Source organism: Trichomycterus rosablanca, chromosome 1 (genome assembly GCF_030014385.1).
Source record: "Trichomycterus rosablanca isolate fTriRos1 chromosome 1, fTriRos1.hap1, whole genome shotgun sequence".
NCBI lineage: Eukaryota > Metazoa > Chordata > Actinopteri > Siluriformes > Trichomycteridae > Trichomycterus > Trichomycterus rosablanca.
This window is the reverse complement of record NC_085988.1, coordinates 59,187,247-59,205,547: the sequence shown is the minus strand read 5'-3', so window position 1 is coordinate 59,205,547 and position 18,301 is coordinate 59,187,247. Positions and strand designations below refer to the sequence as shown.

Below are 18,301 nucleotides of genomic sequence, written 5' to 3'. Positions count from 1 at the left end.
AAAGCATGCAGAGTAACAGATGGACTACAGTCAGTAATTGTAGAACTACAAAGTGCTTCTATATGGTAAGTAGAGCTGATAAAATAGACAGTGAGGAGGTGGTTTTAATGTTATGGCTGATCAGTGTATATGCTTTTTTAGAGATGTCTCTGCAATGCCAAATTACATTCTGCATGTGTGACAGCTGAAAATGTTAGAGGCCAGGCATTTATCAGTGGTCTAAAAATTGTTAGATAGCTGCTTTGATTGGTTGCCCCCATGATAGATTAAACCATGCAAACCCCATAAAATACGAAAGAGAGTAAGTGTGCCAGCAACTGTCAATAGGAGTAAATAAACTTTTTTGAATGATTGGGTTGACAAACAAATGTGTATACATAAATTAAAGTATATTTGAAATACCAAGTTAAATGAAGGCAAACCAGTTAAAATTATGTTCCTCCTATAAGCACAGCCAACTGCAATCTAACCAGAAAGGCCACATAATCAGGAAGTTTTGAAACCATAAATACGCTGAAAACAGTAAATATGAAATACTAACCCTGCCCATTAACCCAGTAATAGCTGAGAGAATAGAAACCAAAACATATAATAAATTGAGCTCCAAGAGCTATCATTGTCAGAAATTCCCAATAAAAAATGAATTCTATTTACAATTTTAATTCAGTGTTCAGAAACTTAAGCCTGTTTGTCAAATTTCCCCTATACTTAGTATGACGTCAGTTCAAGTTCATAAAGCCAGGTTGTAATTTGGGCGTTTAGATGTTTCTCTGTAAGGGAGTGGTCTCCACCCTGACTTTGGTCTATAATCAAGTCCTCAAGCAATTCTAAATTCAGTTTTTTTCTTTCCTTTGGCTATGCATTCATGTTATAATTTTGAAATGCTTAAAATTATGAACAAAAAACTATGCATTTATATGCAAAAACAAAGATTTGTGTAATGAGGCTCATTTAGTGAATTAATTTGGCAGTGAGCCACGTTAAGAGTCATGCCCTTCTGCCGTCATGAATTTGCAGATGATCAGGTGTCAGTTTCTCTTGAATGACAATGACCTGCACCTTTTAGGGGTTTATTTCAGTCCAGCTAGAAGTTCTTTCTCTGAGAAACTGATATACAGTCATATATTCTTGCATGCACACTAGCAGTTCTCTGTAGCTGTGATAGTGGGCTGCTGGACCTGGTCTGGTCTTCTGCTGGTGTGCGCTGCCAGCATTCACACCCAGGTGTCGCAATGTTTTAGGCCTTATAATGAAACCACCTGATAAAGCGGATTGCCCCAGAAGCAGCTTGTACTTTTTCTGAAATGGACTCCACCTACAAAACCACGTTATGAGCAGTCTGTGGTAGTTGGTGGGGTTGGGGTGTCACTTGTGCATTGCCGGAACCAACCGTTTTTTAAAAATTTTCTATCTTTACTGTTTGTTCCGAGAGCTGGATTGTCGCAGATGGCCTGAGCAGTCTGTCATATTGTGTCATCCATTTCTTAGTTCTATGCTATCCCTGTTTTATCCAATTTCTCAGTTGTCGGCTGTGGCTGCTTTTATGTCTTTCATTTGTTTCTTTGTTTCTGTTATTATGGGCACTTTATTTATTTGTGGTTATCCATTTTTTGTTAGTGGTTTTTTAGCCACACTGTCGTTCATGATTAAAACACCTTGCACCTGGGTTCTTTTTTCATTCTTGTAGTTGTGTGAATTTGCATCACACTTGAGTACCAAGATGCATCCTGCTGTGTTACAATATGTTTAAAAAAATCACTGAAAGCTATATAAAAAAGATCAAGTTGCAATCTGTAAGGGTGAAGAGCTTTTTAAAGTTCAGACTAAGCGCTTGTTCCCAAAATGCTTTTGTCTTATCTAGATGTTGTTTTGAATACTTCAGATACTGAATTATGTGATAAAGTTGCATGTAAGGTTTTTGATAACTTTTCCATGCAGATCATGTTTGTACAAGCAACACTGCACAGTACATTGGTGCAGGTATTTTTCCTGAGACACTGTGGTTTTGCTCTGCGTTTCTAGTCAGTATATGAGCTTGGTCTTTTAGATTTTGCCCTGAATTTCACAATTTTAATGAACTGCTAAACTCATGCTGCTGCTTTGTAAGAATAAATTGCATTCATATTCAGATCCTTACTCAGCTGCTTAGGTAAGCCCATAATTGTTTAGTGTTAGAACATGGGTTAAAAGGTCAGAGAATGTGTGACGCTCTGAATTGTAATAAGGGCATTAAATTAAATAAAAAAAATGAAATCACAGTAAGTATATTATATTTGAATGAATTTAATCCCCTTCCCAACAGACAGCTTTAATGCCATTAAAATATGCTCATATTTCAAATGATTAAGCAAAAGCAGAAAGCCAGTTATTATTAATTAGTTATTATAAAACCCGACTGTTGAGGCTCCTACAGCTAATTGTTTGTTATTTCAGTAATAAGTCCACTAACTGAAAAAGGGACTAGAGTTTATTATGTGTTTTTCTCAAAACTGGTTTCTTCACATAAAACAACTGTCTTAAAAATAACAGACATTAATAAGGATGTAACGATACACACTACCCACGATGTGATGCGATTCACGATACTGGGTTCAGGATACGATTATTTCATGATTTTTTTAACTGAAATTAAAGACAAATTATGACAAAGTTTCCTTTTATTATTTCTCTTAAAAAATCAAATAAAATACTGTTTTTGTGCTTATCTTTTATTTATCTAAATAATGAATGTCCTTTTATTTCTGAGGTAAGTACAAACTATGCAAAACAATTTTGAATTAAGCCCAATTTGGCTAAAATACCCTGAATCTGGCAACCAGGCATATAGTGACGTCAACCAGGCGAGGTGTATAGCGCCAGTGCCCTCTGCTGTTTAAAGTGAATATTAATTCATTTTACATGTCAAATCGATTTGAATCATGGAATTTTTGAATCGGTTATTAACTGTCTTGTGGTGCATCGTTACATCCCTAGACTTTAATTAAAACTGTACTTTAACAAATGATGTACTGTACCATTTTATGTTCCAGAAAATTATTCAGTTTTTATATTATTACCATGTGGTTTACTCAGTCACTCATCATGGTATGTCATTTCATGAATCTGCAAGAATTATGCTATGAAACCAAGGAAATTGGATCTAAATGTCAAAAGGATGTTTCCAAATCAACACCGATTTAAGCTGTTCTGTGAATAAAGGAAGGTCCTGCCTTATATAATTGTATTGTTTCTAATAATGGAGCTGTAGGTGTACTTACTAACTTCAAAGACTTAAGTTTGCTTCAGTTAATAGCATTTGAGACAAGCAGTCTTACAATGATGCACCTTTTAGGTCAACCACCTTTAACAACTTAACCTCAGTAAGGCTTGCTGAAGGTTACCAGCATGGTTCCACCCTGTAAGGACCATAAATTGTACACCGGAATACAGTGGGGAAAAAGGCTCTGTTTTGAATCTGTCTAGGGAGCAAATACATACATATAGCTTCATTCAACTGGACAACAGCCAAACGTTGTTCATATAGTCGCCCAGCCCAGTCGATGTATTCGAAATCCCAGCTCTGGTGTACTAGCATATTTTACTGCTGCGCCACCTGAGCGGCCATTAAATTTTTTATAGTAATGCAGCCTTAGTAATTATGAATATGAGCAGCATTTATATTGCCTTCACATGCTTTATTATTATTGTTTGCATTTTTCCCTTTTTTTCTTGATAGTTGTTTATTTCTCGATTGTAGCTTCATGTGGTTCTGCTGCCCTGACCAAGAAAAGAAAGCTATCATGTGGCACTCCTTGCCGCAACCCAGGTTGCTGGGCACAACATATTTACCTGCTTAATTACACTTATAAATATTGGAAGGTGCAAGCATGGAGACAGCAGCTGAAGGTGTAAATTGAGCCTGAATTGCTTGAAATGTGTGACACTATTGCCAAGGGCTGCTTAAAGAGTACTAGTCATGGGCGCTTGTGTTGTGCAATGGTGTATTAAACTTGCTACCTAGTAGTCTATTACACTAGCTCACAAGTAAGTGTACTTGCATTCAAATTTCATCACTGCTACCAATCTAGTTTAGGTATGAACTGGTCAATGTGCCATGACACAAGTGGGAGGATTCACATGAAGCAAAGTCTGATACTCTGTGTGGGAACCCACCACTGGTTGGTAAAAAAAAAAAAAGACTGATGGTGAGAACGGGGGTAGTACAAGCAGCAGAGGAGTTAAAGTCGGGAATTGGAAGTGACTAGACTGGGAAAGAGGATGGCAAGTACTACTTATTTTTAAATCTATATGTATTTTTTACTTTGCTACTTAGATGTCAGTGTTACCAGATTAAATTACATACCTTATTGATGTTATGGCTATATTTTGTGTGGTAAGTGAGTGCCATTTAAAATAAAGCTTATTATAACATGCCATTCAAAGCCTATTTCATACTTTAGGTTGTCTGACACCTTAAATACATTTCTTTTCTCCAGGGCTTCAGATAAATGTTTGTTTTAAACCGTGTAGGAAACACAGATGACAGATTGTTATTTGTGCAATGTTACCTGGATCTGGCTTCCATGAGAAATATGCTTCCCAAGAGAAATTGGCATGTGACAGCAAATCTAAATAAATTTCATAATCCATTTAGTGTCAGGCTATATTGGTTGGCTTTGTGAATGAATAATTTATGACCATGTCTCAGGCACACACTCACACATGTGCCCACGCCATGACTGAGCATGAGTCATGATGTTAATGTTATCACTGAGCAATCTGTTTTGGAGATAATCCATTTGGCAGTACATAAAAATGAGATTCATTACCATAATGCTTTTGAGACATAACACCATATCAATATGCCATCACTGAATTTACTGAATTTTACCTAACCTAAACTTAATCCTGACCTGAGCTTGATCTTAGTTTCAGCTTGACTAAAGTAAGACCCTCAGTTGGCTTTGTGCCAGGTTTAATCTAAGTTTGAGCTTGACCTGAACTAGAATTTGAGTTTGACCAAGTTTGTTCCTGACCTTGTTGATATCAGTATTTGTCCTAAATTTGTCCTTGACCCAAATTAAGGCTTATATTCAAACTTATATTTTGACCTGAGCTTGACCAGAATTTGAGCTTGAGCTAGGCTTGATCAATATTTAAGCTTGACTTATGTATGTGTGACCCAAATTTGAGTTTGACATAGACGTGATCAAATATTTGAGCTTGACATGGTCGTGATCCAGACTGGAGCTCCTCCTCTTCTTGAGTAGAACTTGAGCTTGATTTGAGCTTGATCAATATTTATGTTTGACCTGAGCTTGACCCCAATTTAAGCTGGAGATTTACCTAAATTTACTTAGACAGCAACAGTTCAAGTGTCTTGATACTAGGGATGTCCCGATCCGATCTCAAAGATCACAATTGGGGCCAATCAAGGCATTTTTTAACTGATCGGTATTGGCTTTACTAAAGTCGATCCTAATTCCGATCCTTTGTTTTACGTCAGCATGTCCGCTGTGTGGAAATACTTTAAACTGGAAAGTGAAACAAGTCCAACAGTGAAGTGTAATGTCTGCAATGCGAGCCTTTCACGAGGCGGTAGGAGCAGAGCTGCGTTCATTACTGTAGAATTTTATTATTTATGTGGTGTGTGAGTCAAGGATCACTCCGGTTTACAAAACAATAACTTTTAATCCGAGTATGAAAACTTCAGGACCATAACATACAGCTTTTACGAGTTTACGTGTTACAAGACTGAACAACATCTCAGTATCAAGCTCTCTGATTGGCTTAGTTATGTAACCGAGCGTCGTAGTGATGCACTTGCTTAATAAAGAAATAAATACACGGTATATATCACAAATTGTCGGGAGCATAACACTTTATTAACTTCTTCTGTTACGGTACCGAATAGCGGACAGCTAGAGTCATCGCGTTAGCCAAGCACGCTATTCCATGCACTATGGAAGTCCCAAAGGGTCAAAACACACTCACTTCACGTAGAAACGTCCATCAAACCATTGTCACAATACAACCACAGAAAAGTTTGTTACAGTTACAACACGGCAGGCAATTTTTTTTCTACAGCACTGCAGAGCTATTCAGTTGTACTGAGCTATTGTTCATGTCAACATATACATTGGATTAATTTGAATAACTGTAATGTACTTGAGGTGTGCACTGTGTGAACAGTTATCTAGTTCTTATCTAGACAATATCTAGAAAATACAAGTATCGGTTTGAGACTCGGTATCGGATCGGGATCAGAATTAAAGATCGGGATCGGGAACAAAAAAACGTGATTGGGACATCCCTACTTGATACAGTATATCACAATTGGTTGGTATATATTGACGTGTATGTTGTGTTTGTGGTTGCAGGAAATCCTCCCTTTATATGCAGACAGAGAGATGAATCAATGAGGTGGCTGCAATGTCACCCTGATAACTGTCATCTCTGTAACTGACACTTTGTGATGAAATATCTTCTATGATCATGGCGAAGAGTCCAGAAGTTAAAGTGGCTGTTTTTGGAAAAGCTGGAGTTGGGAAATCAGGTAGGCGTTGGACTCTAACTTGTTAGTACATATCAGTAATGTGATCATTTTAAAATATACCAAGCCTTTTTAAATGATGCTGAGTCAATATGTCTATTGTAAATGGATTTGTTTTCATGCAGACATCTATGGTCTTACATAAAATCTAGAAGGCAGATGTTTGTAGCATGCTTTGTCACACAAGGATGCACAAAAGACCTAGAAATAAGCAATTATATACACAGATGAGGCATAACATTATGAGCACTGACAGGTGAAGAGAATAACTCTGATTATCTCTTCAGAATGGCACCTGTTAGTGGGTGGGATATATTAAGCAGCAAGTGAACATTTTATCCTCAAAGTTGATGTGTTAGGAGCAGGAAAAATGTGCAAGCCTGAGGATTTGAGCGAGTTTGACAAGGACCAAATTGTGATAGCTAGACGACTGGGTCAGAGCATCTCCAAAACTGTAGCTCTTGTGGGGTGTTCCCAGTCTGCAGTGGTCAGTATCTATCAAAAGTAGTCCAAGGAAGGAACAGTGGTAAACCGGCGACAGGGTCATGGGCAGCCAGGGCTCATTGATGCACGTGGGGAGCGAAGGCTGGCCCGTGTTGTCTGATCCAACAGACGAGCTACTGTAGATCAAATTGCTGAAGATGTTAATGCTGGTTCTGATAGAAAGGTGTCAGAATACACAGTGCATCACAGTTTGTTGCGTATGGGGCTGCATAGCCGCAGACCAGTCAGGGTGCCCATGCTGACCCCTGTCCACTGCCGAAAGCGCCAACAGTGGGCACGTGAGCATCGGAACTGGACCAGGGAGCAATGGAAGAAGGTGGCCTGGTCTTATGAATCATGTTTTCTTTAACATCATGTGGATGGCCGGGTGCGTGTGCGTCGCTTACCTGGGGAACACATGGAACCAGGATGCAATATGGGAAGAGGGCAAGCCGGCTGAGGCAGTTCTGCTGGAAAACCTCGGGTCCTGCCATCCATGTGGATGTTACTTTGACACGTACCACTACTAAGCATTGTTGCAGACCATGTACACCCTTTCATGGAAACGGTATTCCCTGATATCTGTGGCCTCTTTCAGCAGGATAATGCTCCCTGCCACAGAGCAAAAATGCTTCAGGAATGGTTTGAGGAGCACAACAACGAGTTTGAGGTGTTGACTTGGCCTCCAAATTCCCCAGATCTCAATTCAGTTGAGCATTTGTGGGATGTGCTGGACAAACAAGTCTGATCCATGGAGGCCCCACCTCACAACTTACAGGAGTTAAAGGATCTGCTGCTAACTTATTGGTGCCAGATACCACAGCACACCTTTAGGGGTCTAGTGGAGTCCATGACTCGACAGGTCAGGGCTGTTTTGGCAGCAAAAGGGGCCAAAGGTGGTCAAAATGTTATGTCTGATCTGTGTATAATAAAATGGATAGCAGATACATTACTCAAAATTACATTCCCCCATGTTTTATTGTTTGTTTATATAATTAGGTCTGTCTGTTCTTATTTCTGAGCTTTGTGTCTTTCTTCATTTTCAGTATAATGTTTTTTTTTTATAGATCATAAGTTACTTTTACTTACATTTTTATTAAGAGAACCAATTTAAACACAACCTCCAACAAATGACACAAGATTACAAGACTTTTGACTAACAAAAACAGAGATAACTTAACAGTTGTTCCTGAATTAGTATAAAAATTATTATTTTTTTACTTTAAAGTAAGAATGCTTTCAAAATAGAAGTGTCAATATTTTGTGTAACCACCCTTTGCCTTAAAACCAAAGCTCTTCTGTGGGTGTAGACTTGCTCAATCCTTCTGTCTATTCATGTAATCCCAGACAGACTCGATGATGTTGAGACCAGGGTTCTGTGGGGGCCATATCATCACTTCCAAGACTCGTTCATCTTTATGCTAAAGATAGTTCTTAATGACATTGGCTGTATGTTTGGGGTCGTTGTCCTGCTGCAGAGTAAATTTTGAGCCAGTCAGTTGTCTCCGTGATGGTACTGCATGATAGATAAGTATCTGCCTGCATTTCTCAGCATTGAGGACACCATTAATCCAGACAAAATACCCAATTCCATTTGCTAAAATGCAGCCCCAAACTTGCAAGTAACCTCCACTATGCTTCACTGTTGTCTGCAGAACCTCGTTATTGTACCCTTTGGCCCTTTGGCGAACAAACTGCCTTCTGTTTTAGCCAATTTTTGTCTTATCACTCCAGAGCATCTGCTACCATTTTTCTGCTCCCCAGTTTCTATGTTTCTTGCATGGTTGAGTTGCTTGGCTTTGTTTCCACGTCAAATGTAAGGCTTTTTGGCCGCAGTTTTTCTATGAAGTCAATTTCTGGCCAGATTTCTCAGAACAGTAGATGGGTGTAATTGGGTCTCCCTGCTGGTCAATTTTGAAGGGAAGTAAGCATGAAGAGCACATTTTGAAACCCCAGTCTGCTTTGATTGGGAGAGATCTTGCTGATGCAGTATAACTACTTGTGTGTTGTTGCTGAGTTTAGTCTTGGCATGGTGTATGACCTGTGGCATGAAACAACCTTCCACAGCCTCACCTTTGTAACCTTTGAGTTGGGCTGGTCCTTACCCAGATTAAGCCAGCTGTTTCTGTTTCAGTTAATAACTGTGTTTAACTTACATATGAAAATGATTATCATTATCACCTGTTTGGTATAATTGGTTATCATACATCTGACTATAATCCTACAAAATCTTTGACTTTGTGTAAGTGTACCTAGAAGAATTGATGCTGTTTTAAATAAACATGTCCAACATATGAGTGATTAATATACACCAATCAGCCATAATATTAAAACCACCTCCTGGTTTCTACGCTCACTGTCCATTTTATCAGCTCCACTTACCATATAGGAACACTTTGTAGTTCTACAATTACTGACTGTAGTCGATCTGTTTCTCTACATACGTTTTTAGCCTGCTTTCACCTTGTTCTTCAATGGTCAGGACCCCTACATGGCCACCACAGAGCAGGTATTTTGGGGGCCAGTGATAGCTTGGTGGTTAAGGTACTGGACTAGTAAGCAGAAGGTTGCCGGTTCAAGCCCCGCCACCACCAAGTTGCCACTGTTGGGTCCCTGAGCAAGGCCCTTAACCCTCAATTGCTCATCGTGTTCCACTCATTGTGTAAGTCGCTTTGGATAAAAGTGTCTGCTGAAAATGTAATATTTTTTAGGTGCTGGATGATTCTCATCGCTGCAGTGACACTGACATGGTGGTGGTGTGTTAGTGTGTGTTGTGCTGGTATGAGTGGATCAGACACAGCAGCGCTGCTGGAGTTTTTAAATACAGTGTACACTCACTGTCCACTCTATTAGACACTCCTATCTAGTTGGACCACCTTGTAGATGTAAAATCAGAGACGATCGCTCATCTATTGCTGCTGTTTGAGTTGGTCATCTTCTAGACCTTCATCAGTGCTCACAGGAAGCTGCCCACGGGGCGCTGTTGGCTGGAAATTTTTGGTTGATGGACTATTCTCAGTCCAGCAGTGACAGTGAGGTGTTTGAAAACTCAATCAGCGCTGCTGTGTCTGATCCACTCATACCAGCCCAACACACACTAACACACCACCACCAAGTCAGTGTCACTGCAGTGCTGAGAATGATCCACCAGCCAAATAATACCTACTCTGTGGTGGTCCTGTGGGGGTTCCGACCATTGAAGAACAGGGTGAAGTCAGGCTAAAAAAGTATGTAGAGAAACAGATGGACTACAGTCAGTAATTGTAGAACTACACAGTGCTTCTATATGGTAAGTGAAGCTGATAAAATGGACAGTGAGTGTAGAAACAAGGAGGTGGTCATAATGTTATGCCTCATCAGTGTATTTTTTTTGCTTGTTATATATTAAGTTAAATTAGCTTGGGTAATTAAGGAGCAAATATCATTTTATCAAGGTTATATAGATGTTGGATGGCTGCATGAACTCATTTAAGGTGGGATGATGAGAAATGTTGACAACCCTATACATTCTCCCACATGACATGAATGTAGTTTAAAGGTCTATTGCAGTGTGTTTTGAGTGTTACCAGTTGCTTTTGCATGTGCATAAGTACACACAAACATGTATGACAGCTTTAATGAATAACTGTTTATTATTAATAACTGTTTTGTAACTCCAGATCAAATTCCATCAGTAAACCTGCCAAAAGCTGCTTAGAGCCCTGTTTCCACAGATACTGCTGTAAATAAGAAACATTATTGTTTAATCAGCTGAGGTCAGTTCATTTTAAGTCAACAGATGTAAAATAGATTTAAAACAGATAATAGAAAAAAATATGTAAACTTGATTCAGACTGTATGAGAATAAACCTTGCTTGAATACTGTGCCATAAAATAATCTTTTTCCTTTTCGTAGTGGATACCACATGTCATAACTTTTCATAAAAACTTTTCATTACTGGCCAGTGATCCATAAAAAAATCAAGCATCAGACAATGTTCCTATAAAGCAATGTTCCATAAAAACTATTTTTTGTAATCAGTTTTGATGTGGTAATCTAACAAATTGAAATCCAATCCAGTCTGCTGTACCACAATGTCCCTTGGAATCCCTACTTCCCTACTAAATTCATTTACCATATTCAGCCTGCATGTAGTTTCTATTTAATAGTTTGGCACACCTAAAGGGAATGGTATGTTGTTATACTAAATTTAACACACAGCTAATCAAGGTAATCTCAAATAATTACAATGAGCTTAAATAAATGTGATAGCTGATTAATGGGCAGTGGTAGGTCAGAGTACTGGACTAGTATTTGGAAGGTTGCTGATTTAAGTCACTTTACCATTAAGTTGCCACTGTTTCTTGCATTTTATTCTATCACAGTTGTAAATTGTGCCGGTAAAATATGCTAGCACACCAGAGCTGGGCTTTCGAAAACATCTTATCGAATCTCAGCTCTGCCATCTGGCTGGGCTGGGTGGCTATATGAACGTTTGGCTGTTGTTCATCCATGGAGGGAGATGGATAGGGTCCTCATAACTGACGCAATTATGACCTCTGCTGGCTGATTGATGCCGTCTGCACAGAGTAGAGGAATAATGCGATCTGGGTGTGGCTCTCCGTGCACAAAGCTGATCCGCATATGAACTCGCCTCGTGCAGGTGAAAAGATGCAGTCGGCTACTGCACATGTGTCAGAGGGGGCGTGTGTCAGTTCGCTCTCCTCAATCAGGGCGGTGGTCAGCACCAGTGGAGAGGAAGCATAACGCAATTGGGTAAAAATTGGATGCGCTAAAAATCAGGAGAAAAAGGAAAAAAATTGTAAATTGTTATTATACATTAAATGACGTGTTTATGACATGGTTATGTCATTTGTATAATGCATGGTTAAAGACCTTTCAGCTTGCTGTTTACTTTGAAGTAAAGACTATTTAAAATTACAGACTAGAAGCTGAACATTGATTGGTGTGTTCTTTTTGTGGGCATAGCTTTATTTAAATCACACAATTGTAACCGTTCAATCTGTTGTGACCACTTCTACCAGCAGTAGGAATTGATGTGCAGTAGTTCCAAATAGGCTACATATCTCAGAGGCATCTCCACTCATTAATACTAATTCATTACATCTATTCTTTAAAGCTGTGACTTCAATGGGTGATGGACAGTCAGGATTTTGTGTGTATTTGTGGATGTGTGTCTGAGTGACAGATATATAACATCTATGTTAGCGTAGCAACCAAGCCCCATGAGTTTAAATGCTATCTGCACAGAACAGACAGTGCACTAACGAGCTAGTTAGATTGATTGGGTTTTATAATCAGGAAATCACAACTGTGAGGAAAACCAGCTGGAAGACTTCTGTTTGACTGTGGCAAAAGGATGACATTAGGTTAAGCGACAGTAATTAGGCATTCACACTATTGTTGTTTATTCTTCTTCTCCTTCTTCTATTTTTGTCTGCTAGTCTTCTTCTTCTTATTATTAGTAATTATGCAATGTGATATAGTCTTTTTCTTTTTCGTTCTTTTCTTCTTATTATTATATATTTGTTCCTTCTGTCAAATTTTTGCAGTCCTTCGTGGAACCCTTTTTCACCCATGCACTCTGCACAGGCACCTCTCTATCTGCCAATCAGGGTCCTTACACAGTGTTTGAAGACCCCACCCACATAGTCCGGTATGTATGTATGTAGGGGGGGGTCTGCAGCAGACACGGTCGTCGTCGACCCCCCCCCACATACATACATACACCGATCAGCCATAACATTAAAACCACCTCCTTGTTTGTGCACACATTGTCCATTTTATCAGCTCAACTTACCATATACAGTAGAAGCACTTTGTAGTTCTACAATTACTGCAGTAGCCGACCATCTGTTTCTCTGCATGCTTTGTTAGCCCCCTCTCATGCTGTTTTTCAATGGTCAGGACCCCCACAGGACCACTACAAAGCAAGTATTATTTGGGTGGTGGATCATTCTCAGCACTGCAGTGACACTGACATGGTGGTGGTGTGTTAGTGTGTGTTGTGCTGGTATGAGTGGATAAGACACAGCAGCGCTGATTTTTTAAACAACTCACTGTCACTGCTGGACTGAGAATAGTCAACCAACCAAAACATCCAGCCAACAGCACCCCATGGGCAGCGTCCTGTGACAACTTATGAAGGTCTAGAAGATGACCAACTAAAACAGCAGCAATAGATGAGCGATCGTCTCTGACTTTACATCTACAAGGTGGACCACTAGAGTGGACAGTGAGTGGACACGGTATTTAAAAACTCCAGCAGCGCTGCTGTGTCTGATCCACTCATACCAGCACAACACACACTAACACACCACCACCATGTTAGTTTCACTGCAGTGCTTAGAATGATCCACCACCTAAATAATACCTGCTCTGTAGTGGTCCTGGGAGAGTCCTGACCATTTAAGAACAGCATGAAAGGGGGCTAACAAAGCATGCAGAGTAACAGATGGACTACAGTCAGTAATTGTAGAACTACAAAGTGCTTCTATATGGTAAGTGGAGCTGATAAAATGGACAGTGAGTGTAGAAACAAGGAGGTGGTTTTAATGTTATGGCTGATCGGTGTATATACATACATAAATACATTCAATCACCCACCTGATCTAGAAAATACCCTTTAGTTCTAGAATGCCAAAAAGGCTTATTCCTTCAGTTACAGTGACATTCCCAGAAGCGATTGCAGTAACACCACCTAAATAATGGGCCTTTTTGCTTATTGTAAATGGGCTCATTGGATCTCAGTCAGGGTGCTTTACAATTGAAACATGACATTTGGAGCCACTTTTCTGGACCAACCATGTGCCAACTAAAGGATGTTTAAACAAGACAACGCAAAAAATAGATGAATTGTAATAATAGAAGCAAGTCTATCAAAACAAAGAACCTCTAGTAAAAAAAAATAATTCCATATGTACCTACACTAGATGGTTCAGAGGAAATTGAACATCTCAAAGTAATGACATTTGGGATTAGAGTAGATAATATAAATCTCTGTCTGGACTGCTCTGGGGCAATCATAAGGAAATGAGAAGCGAACATGTACATGTATAAGAAACAAACAGAGAAGGATTCAGTTGCTGGTTTCTTATACTGTGGTATAAAGCACTACAGTAAAAAATAGAGTATGATTTGATTTTGTAGCTCAGTGGTTAAAGTACTGGACTAGTAACCAGAACTGCTGCCCCACTGCTGCCAAGTTTCAATTGTCTCTAAAAAGGTAGAAATGAAAACGGGTGTCAAAATATGGCAAGAAGTCAGAATGTCTGAGGAAAGAAAAAGAGAAAAGTAGTCAACGATGGCAAAGCACGAGCAGCACCCCACCAACTGGAGCAGTTCATGTCCATGGGTCCAAATGTAGGGTCCGCTTCTGCAAAGAGCCGTCACGCTACCTCTGTGGCAGCTTGCTACTTCCTGACAGTTCATGATGTCTGAAAAGACTGGGTTTGAGAGAAAATATGGTTGTTGAGGAGCAGACAACTCTTTGAGGAATAAAGCTGACCTTGACGTTGATCTCCAAAGCAGGTGGAATGTAAAAAATAGAAAATGCACTGTACATCTGTCCCAAATTATTTACAACCCCAAATCAGAAAAATTTGGGACAGCATGGAAAATGCAATAATAAAAAAAACACAGTTTCTTACATTTACTTTGTTTTTTTATTTAATTGCAGATTTCATTTCATTTATTAATAAACCTGCATTTCAGGCCTGCAACACATTCCACAAAAAGTTGGGACAGTAAAGCATTTACCACTTTGTAATGTCGCCATTTTTTTTTACCACACTTAAAAGACTTGGCAACGAGGATACCAAGTGATTTAGTGTTTCAGCTTTTATTTTGTCCCATTCTTCCTGCAAACACGTCTTAACATGTGCAACAGTACGGGGTCGTCGTTGTCGCAGTTTTTCGATCACAATTCTCCACACATTCTCTATTGGGGACAGGTCAGGACTGCAGGCAGGCCAGTCCAGGACCCGTACCCTCTTCTTCTGCAGCCATGTCTTTGTAATGTGTGCAGCAGGTGGTTTTGCATTGTCTTGTTGAAAAATGCATGGACATCCCTGGAAAAGATGACGTCTTGAAGGCAGCATATGTTGCTCTAAGATCTCAATGTACTTTTCTGCATTAGTGCTGCCATCACAGAAGTGTAAATGACCTTTGCCAAGGGCATTGAGACGACCACATGACAGACCCTGGCTTTTGGACTTGTTGCTGATAACAGATGATCCTTTCCGTCTTTGGTCCAGAGCACATGGCAACCTTTTTTTTTTTTCCAAAAAAGACCTGGAATGCTGATTCATCTGACCACAATACACATTTTCAGTTGAGTGGCGGGTCTTGATGCAGTGCCGTCTGAGAGATCGAAGATCACGGGCGTTCAGCTTAAGCTTGCACCAATGGCCTTTATACACTGAAATTCCTCACGATTCCTTGAATGGTTTAATGATATTATGCAATATGCAAATCCCTTCCAATTTTTCTTTGAGGTACATTGTTTTTAAACATTTCAATTTCATTTCAATTTTCTCACACATTTGTTGACAAACTGGAGATCCTCTGGTCATCTTTGCTCATTAAAGGCTTTTGTACCAAACTGTTTGGAATCACATCATTATTTAGTTTTTTCACCCCATTACTTGCCCTTAATTGCCCCCGTCTTAACTTTCTTGGTGCGTGTTGCAGGCCTGAAATGCAGGAATGAAGGTTTATTAATAAATGAAATGAAGTGGAGCAGACAAAACATGAAATATCTTGCGTTCATCCTGTCTGCAATCAAACAAAAGTCAAAGTAAATGTAAGAAACACTGCATTTTTATTTTATTTGCATTTTCCAAACATGACTTTAGAAAAATTCTGTACAAACATGATCAAACTGAACTGGCATTTGCCTTTAACCAGAAAATCAAATACTCATTTCACCTACTATAAATAATCTTGGTACTTTTACCTTTAAATCGATTTCATAACCATTCTCTCTACTGCTCGGGGCTGTCAATGCCCTTTATGAAAATGCCACAACCATTTTCAGTGTGTTTACCTGGTCCCCTTTCTTAGGATTATTTAAATAAAAAGCAGATACGCTGTATGAGTAAATCTATGAACATTTTATAATTTTTCTGAACGTATAAAGTATAAGTCCTTTTTGGTGGACTGATACATACCAGACAAGCTTCTGCCTGCTCTCCACAGATAACCATCTCTGAGTATGTGTGTTTGTATATTTATGCAAAGTGAGATGGCAAAGAAAGCTGATTTTCTCCACGTATAGCATACCCACATGTGGCACACAGCTTAACTATTTTTTCCCGAAAAGAAGTGTGATAAGAAATTTAGGCAAAACATTTGTGCTTGCTTTGATCTCGTCAGTTGCAGTTGTTATGCAGTAGTCTCTACACAGATTCAGACTGCAGTCTCTTCTTATTCTTTTTTATTGCTTCCACTTTGAAGCATGCTAAGTCTAATTATTTGTGCTTATAGAACAGAATGTCCTTACTCTACTTACACCGATCAGCCATAACATTAAAACCACCTCCTTGTTTCTACACTTACTGTCCATTTTATCAGCTACACTTACCATATAGAAGCACTTTGTAGTTCTACAATTACTGACTGTAGTCCATCTGTTTCTCTGCATGCTTTGTTAGCCCCCTTTCATGCTGTTCTTCAATGGTCAGGACCCCCACCCCCACAGGACCACCACAGAGCAGGTATTATTTAAGTGGTGGATCATTCTCAGCACTGCATTGATACTGACATGGTGGTGGTGTGTTAGTGTGTGTTGTGCTGGTATGAGTGGATCAGACATAGCAGCGCTGCTGGAGTTTTTAAACACCTCACTGTCACTGCTGGACTGAGAATAGTCCACCAACCAAAAATATCCAGCCAATAGCACCCTGTGGGCAGTGTCCTGTGACCACTGATGAAGGTCTAGAAGATGACCAACTCAAACAGCAGCAATAGATGAGCGATCGTCTCTGACTTTACATCCACAAGGTGGACCAACTAGGTAGGAGTTTCTAATAGAGTGGACAGTGTGTGGACACGATCTTTAAAAACTCCAGCAGCGCTGCCGCGTCTGAGCCACTCATACCAGCACAACACACACGAACACATGACCACTATGTCATTGTCACTGCAGTCACCTGCTCTGTGGTGGTCCTGTTGTGGTCCTGACCATTAAAGAACAGCATGAAAGCAGGTTAAAAAAATTATGTAGAGAAACAGATGGACTACAGTCAGTAATTGTAGAGCTACAAAGTGCTTCTATATGGTAAGTGGAGCTAATAAAATGGACAGTGAGTGTAGAAACATGAAGGTGGTTTTAATGTTATGGCTTATCAGTGTATGTGTGGATGTGTGCTTTTAAAATGACCACTGTCCAGAGAAGTATTTCATGCAATTTCTGTCCACCTGGATGCTTATTAGCCAAAAAAATGTCATCACTAAATGTCACTGTTTAATTAATTAATTAAATGAAATAATTAACTTAATTTGATTGGTAATTGGGTTCAGTTTCACCCGACACACACAGGGGATATTTTGCTGCTTCAGGTTCTGGGTGAAAGCACGAATTCTGCCAAAAAAAGAAGCATGTTTGGTCATTGGGATCTAAGCAAGTTCACTTCGCAATGGCTAATCAAAGGGACTTCTTAATTGAGATTCATGCTTGAATGCTCTCCAGTAAGGCTGATATTAAGGCAGCTATGCATAGATGAATGGTCCAAATATTCTATACAGCGATTTGGTTGCATTTGTTGCTTCTTAACCAAATTTGTTCAGGGGGCAATTAAATTTTCAGACAAATGCCATACATCGATGAACCAAAACCTTAGGACCCATTTGCGGGGGAATGGGCTTGTAGTACATGTGTTGAATGCTGCAGATATGCACAGGTATAAAGATCAGTGTGACTTTGATAAGGGCCAGCCTCTGAATCAGCAAGGGGTGCTCACAAAGCTGTAGTGAATACCTACCAACAGTAAGTGGCCATGACTCTTTGATAAAACACAAAGGCTATGATGTCTGAAACAGTCCAACAGAAGGTAATTTTAATACTGGTAATGAGTTAAATGTATTACAAAGCAGAGTGTATCAGCCCTTCTGTATATGGCGCTCCATAGTCACAGGCCAGTGTCCATGATAGTTTCTGTCAACCATAAAAAGCACCTACACTGGGCATGTGAGCATCGTTTACCCGCAGAGGAGCAGGCACCAGAATGCACAATGGGAAGATCCACTTTGAAACATACAGAAGTTGAAGGACCTGCTGGTAATGT

The 18,301-nt window shown here is 39.6% G+C and overlaps 1 protein-coding gene across 5 annotated transcripts in view; it reads left to right on the top strand.

Annotated features, from left to right (window-relative positions):
- rerg (RAS-like, estrogen-regulated, growth inhibitor) overlaps positions 1 to 18,301 on the top strand; it is a 46,084-nt gene that overhangs the window by 9,907 nt on the left and 17,876 nt on the right. For all 5 annotated transcript variants that reach the window (XM_063004749.1, XM_063004758.1, XM_063004741.1 and 2 more), the window contains one exon: positions 6,360 to 6,535. In XM_063004749.1, the coding sequence (XP_062860819.1) occupies positions 6,469 to 6,535 (67 nt within the window). In that variant the 5' untranslated portion in view covers positions 6,360 to 6,468. The remainder of the gene's footprint in view (positions 1 to 6,359; positions 6,536 to 18,301) is intronic.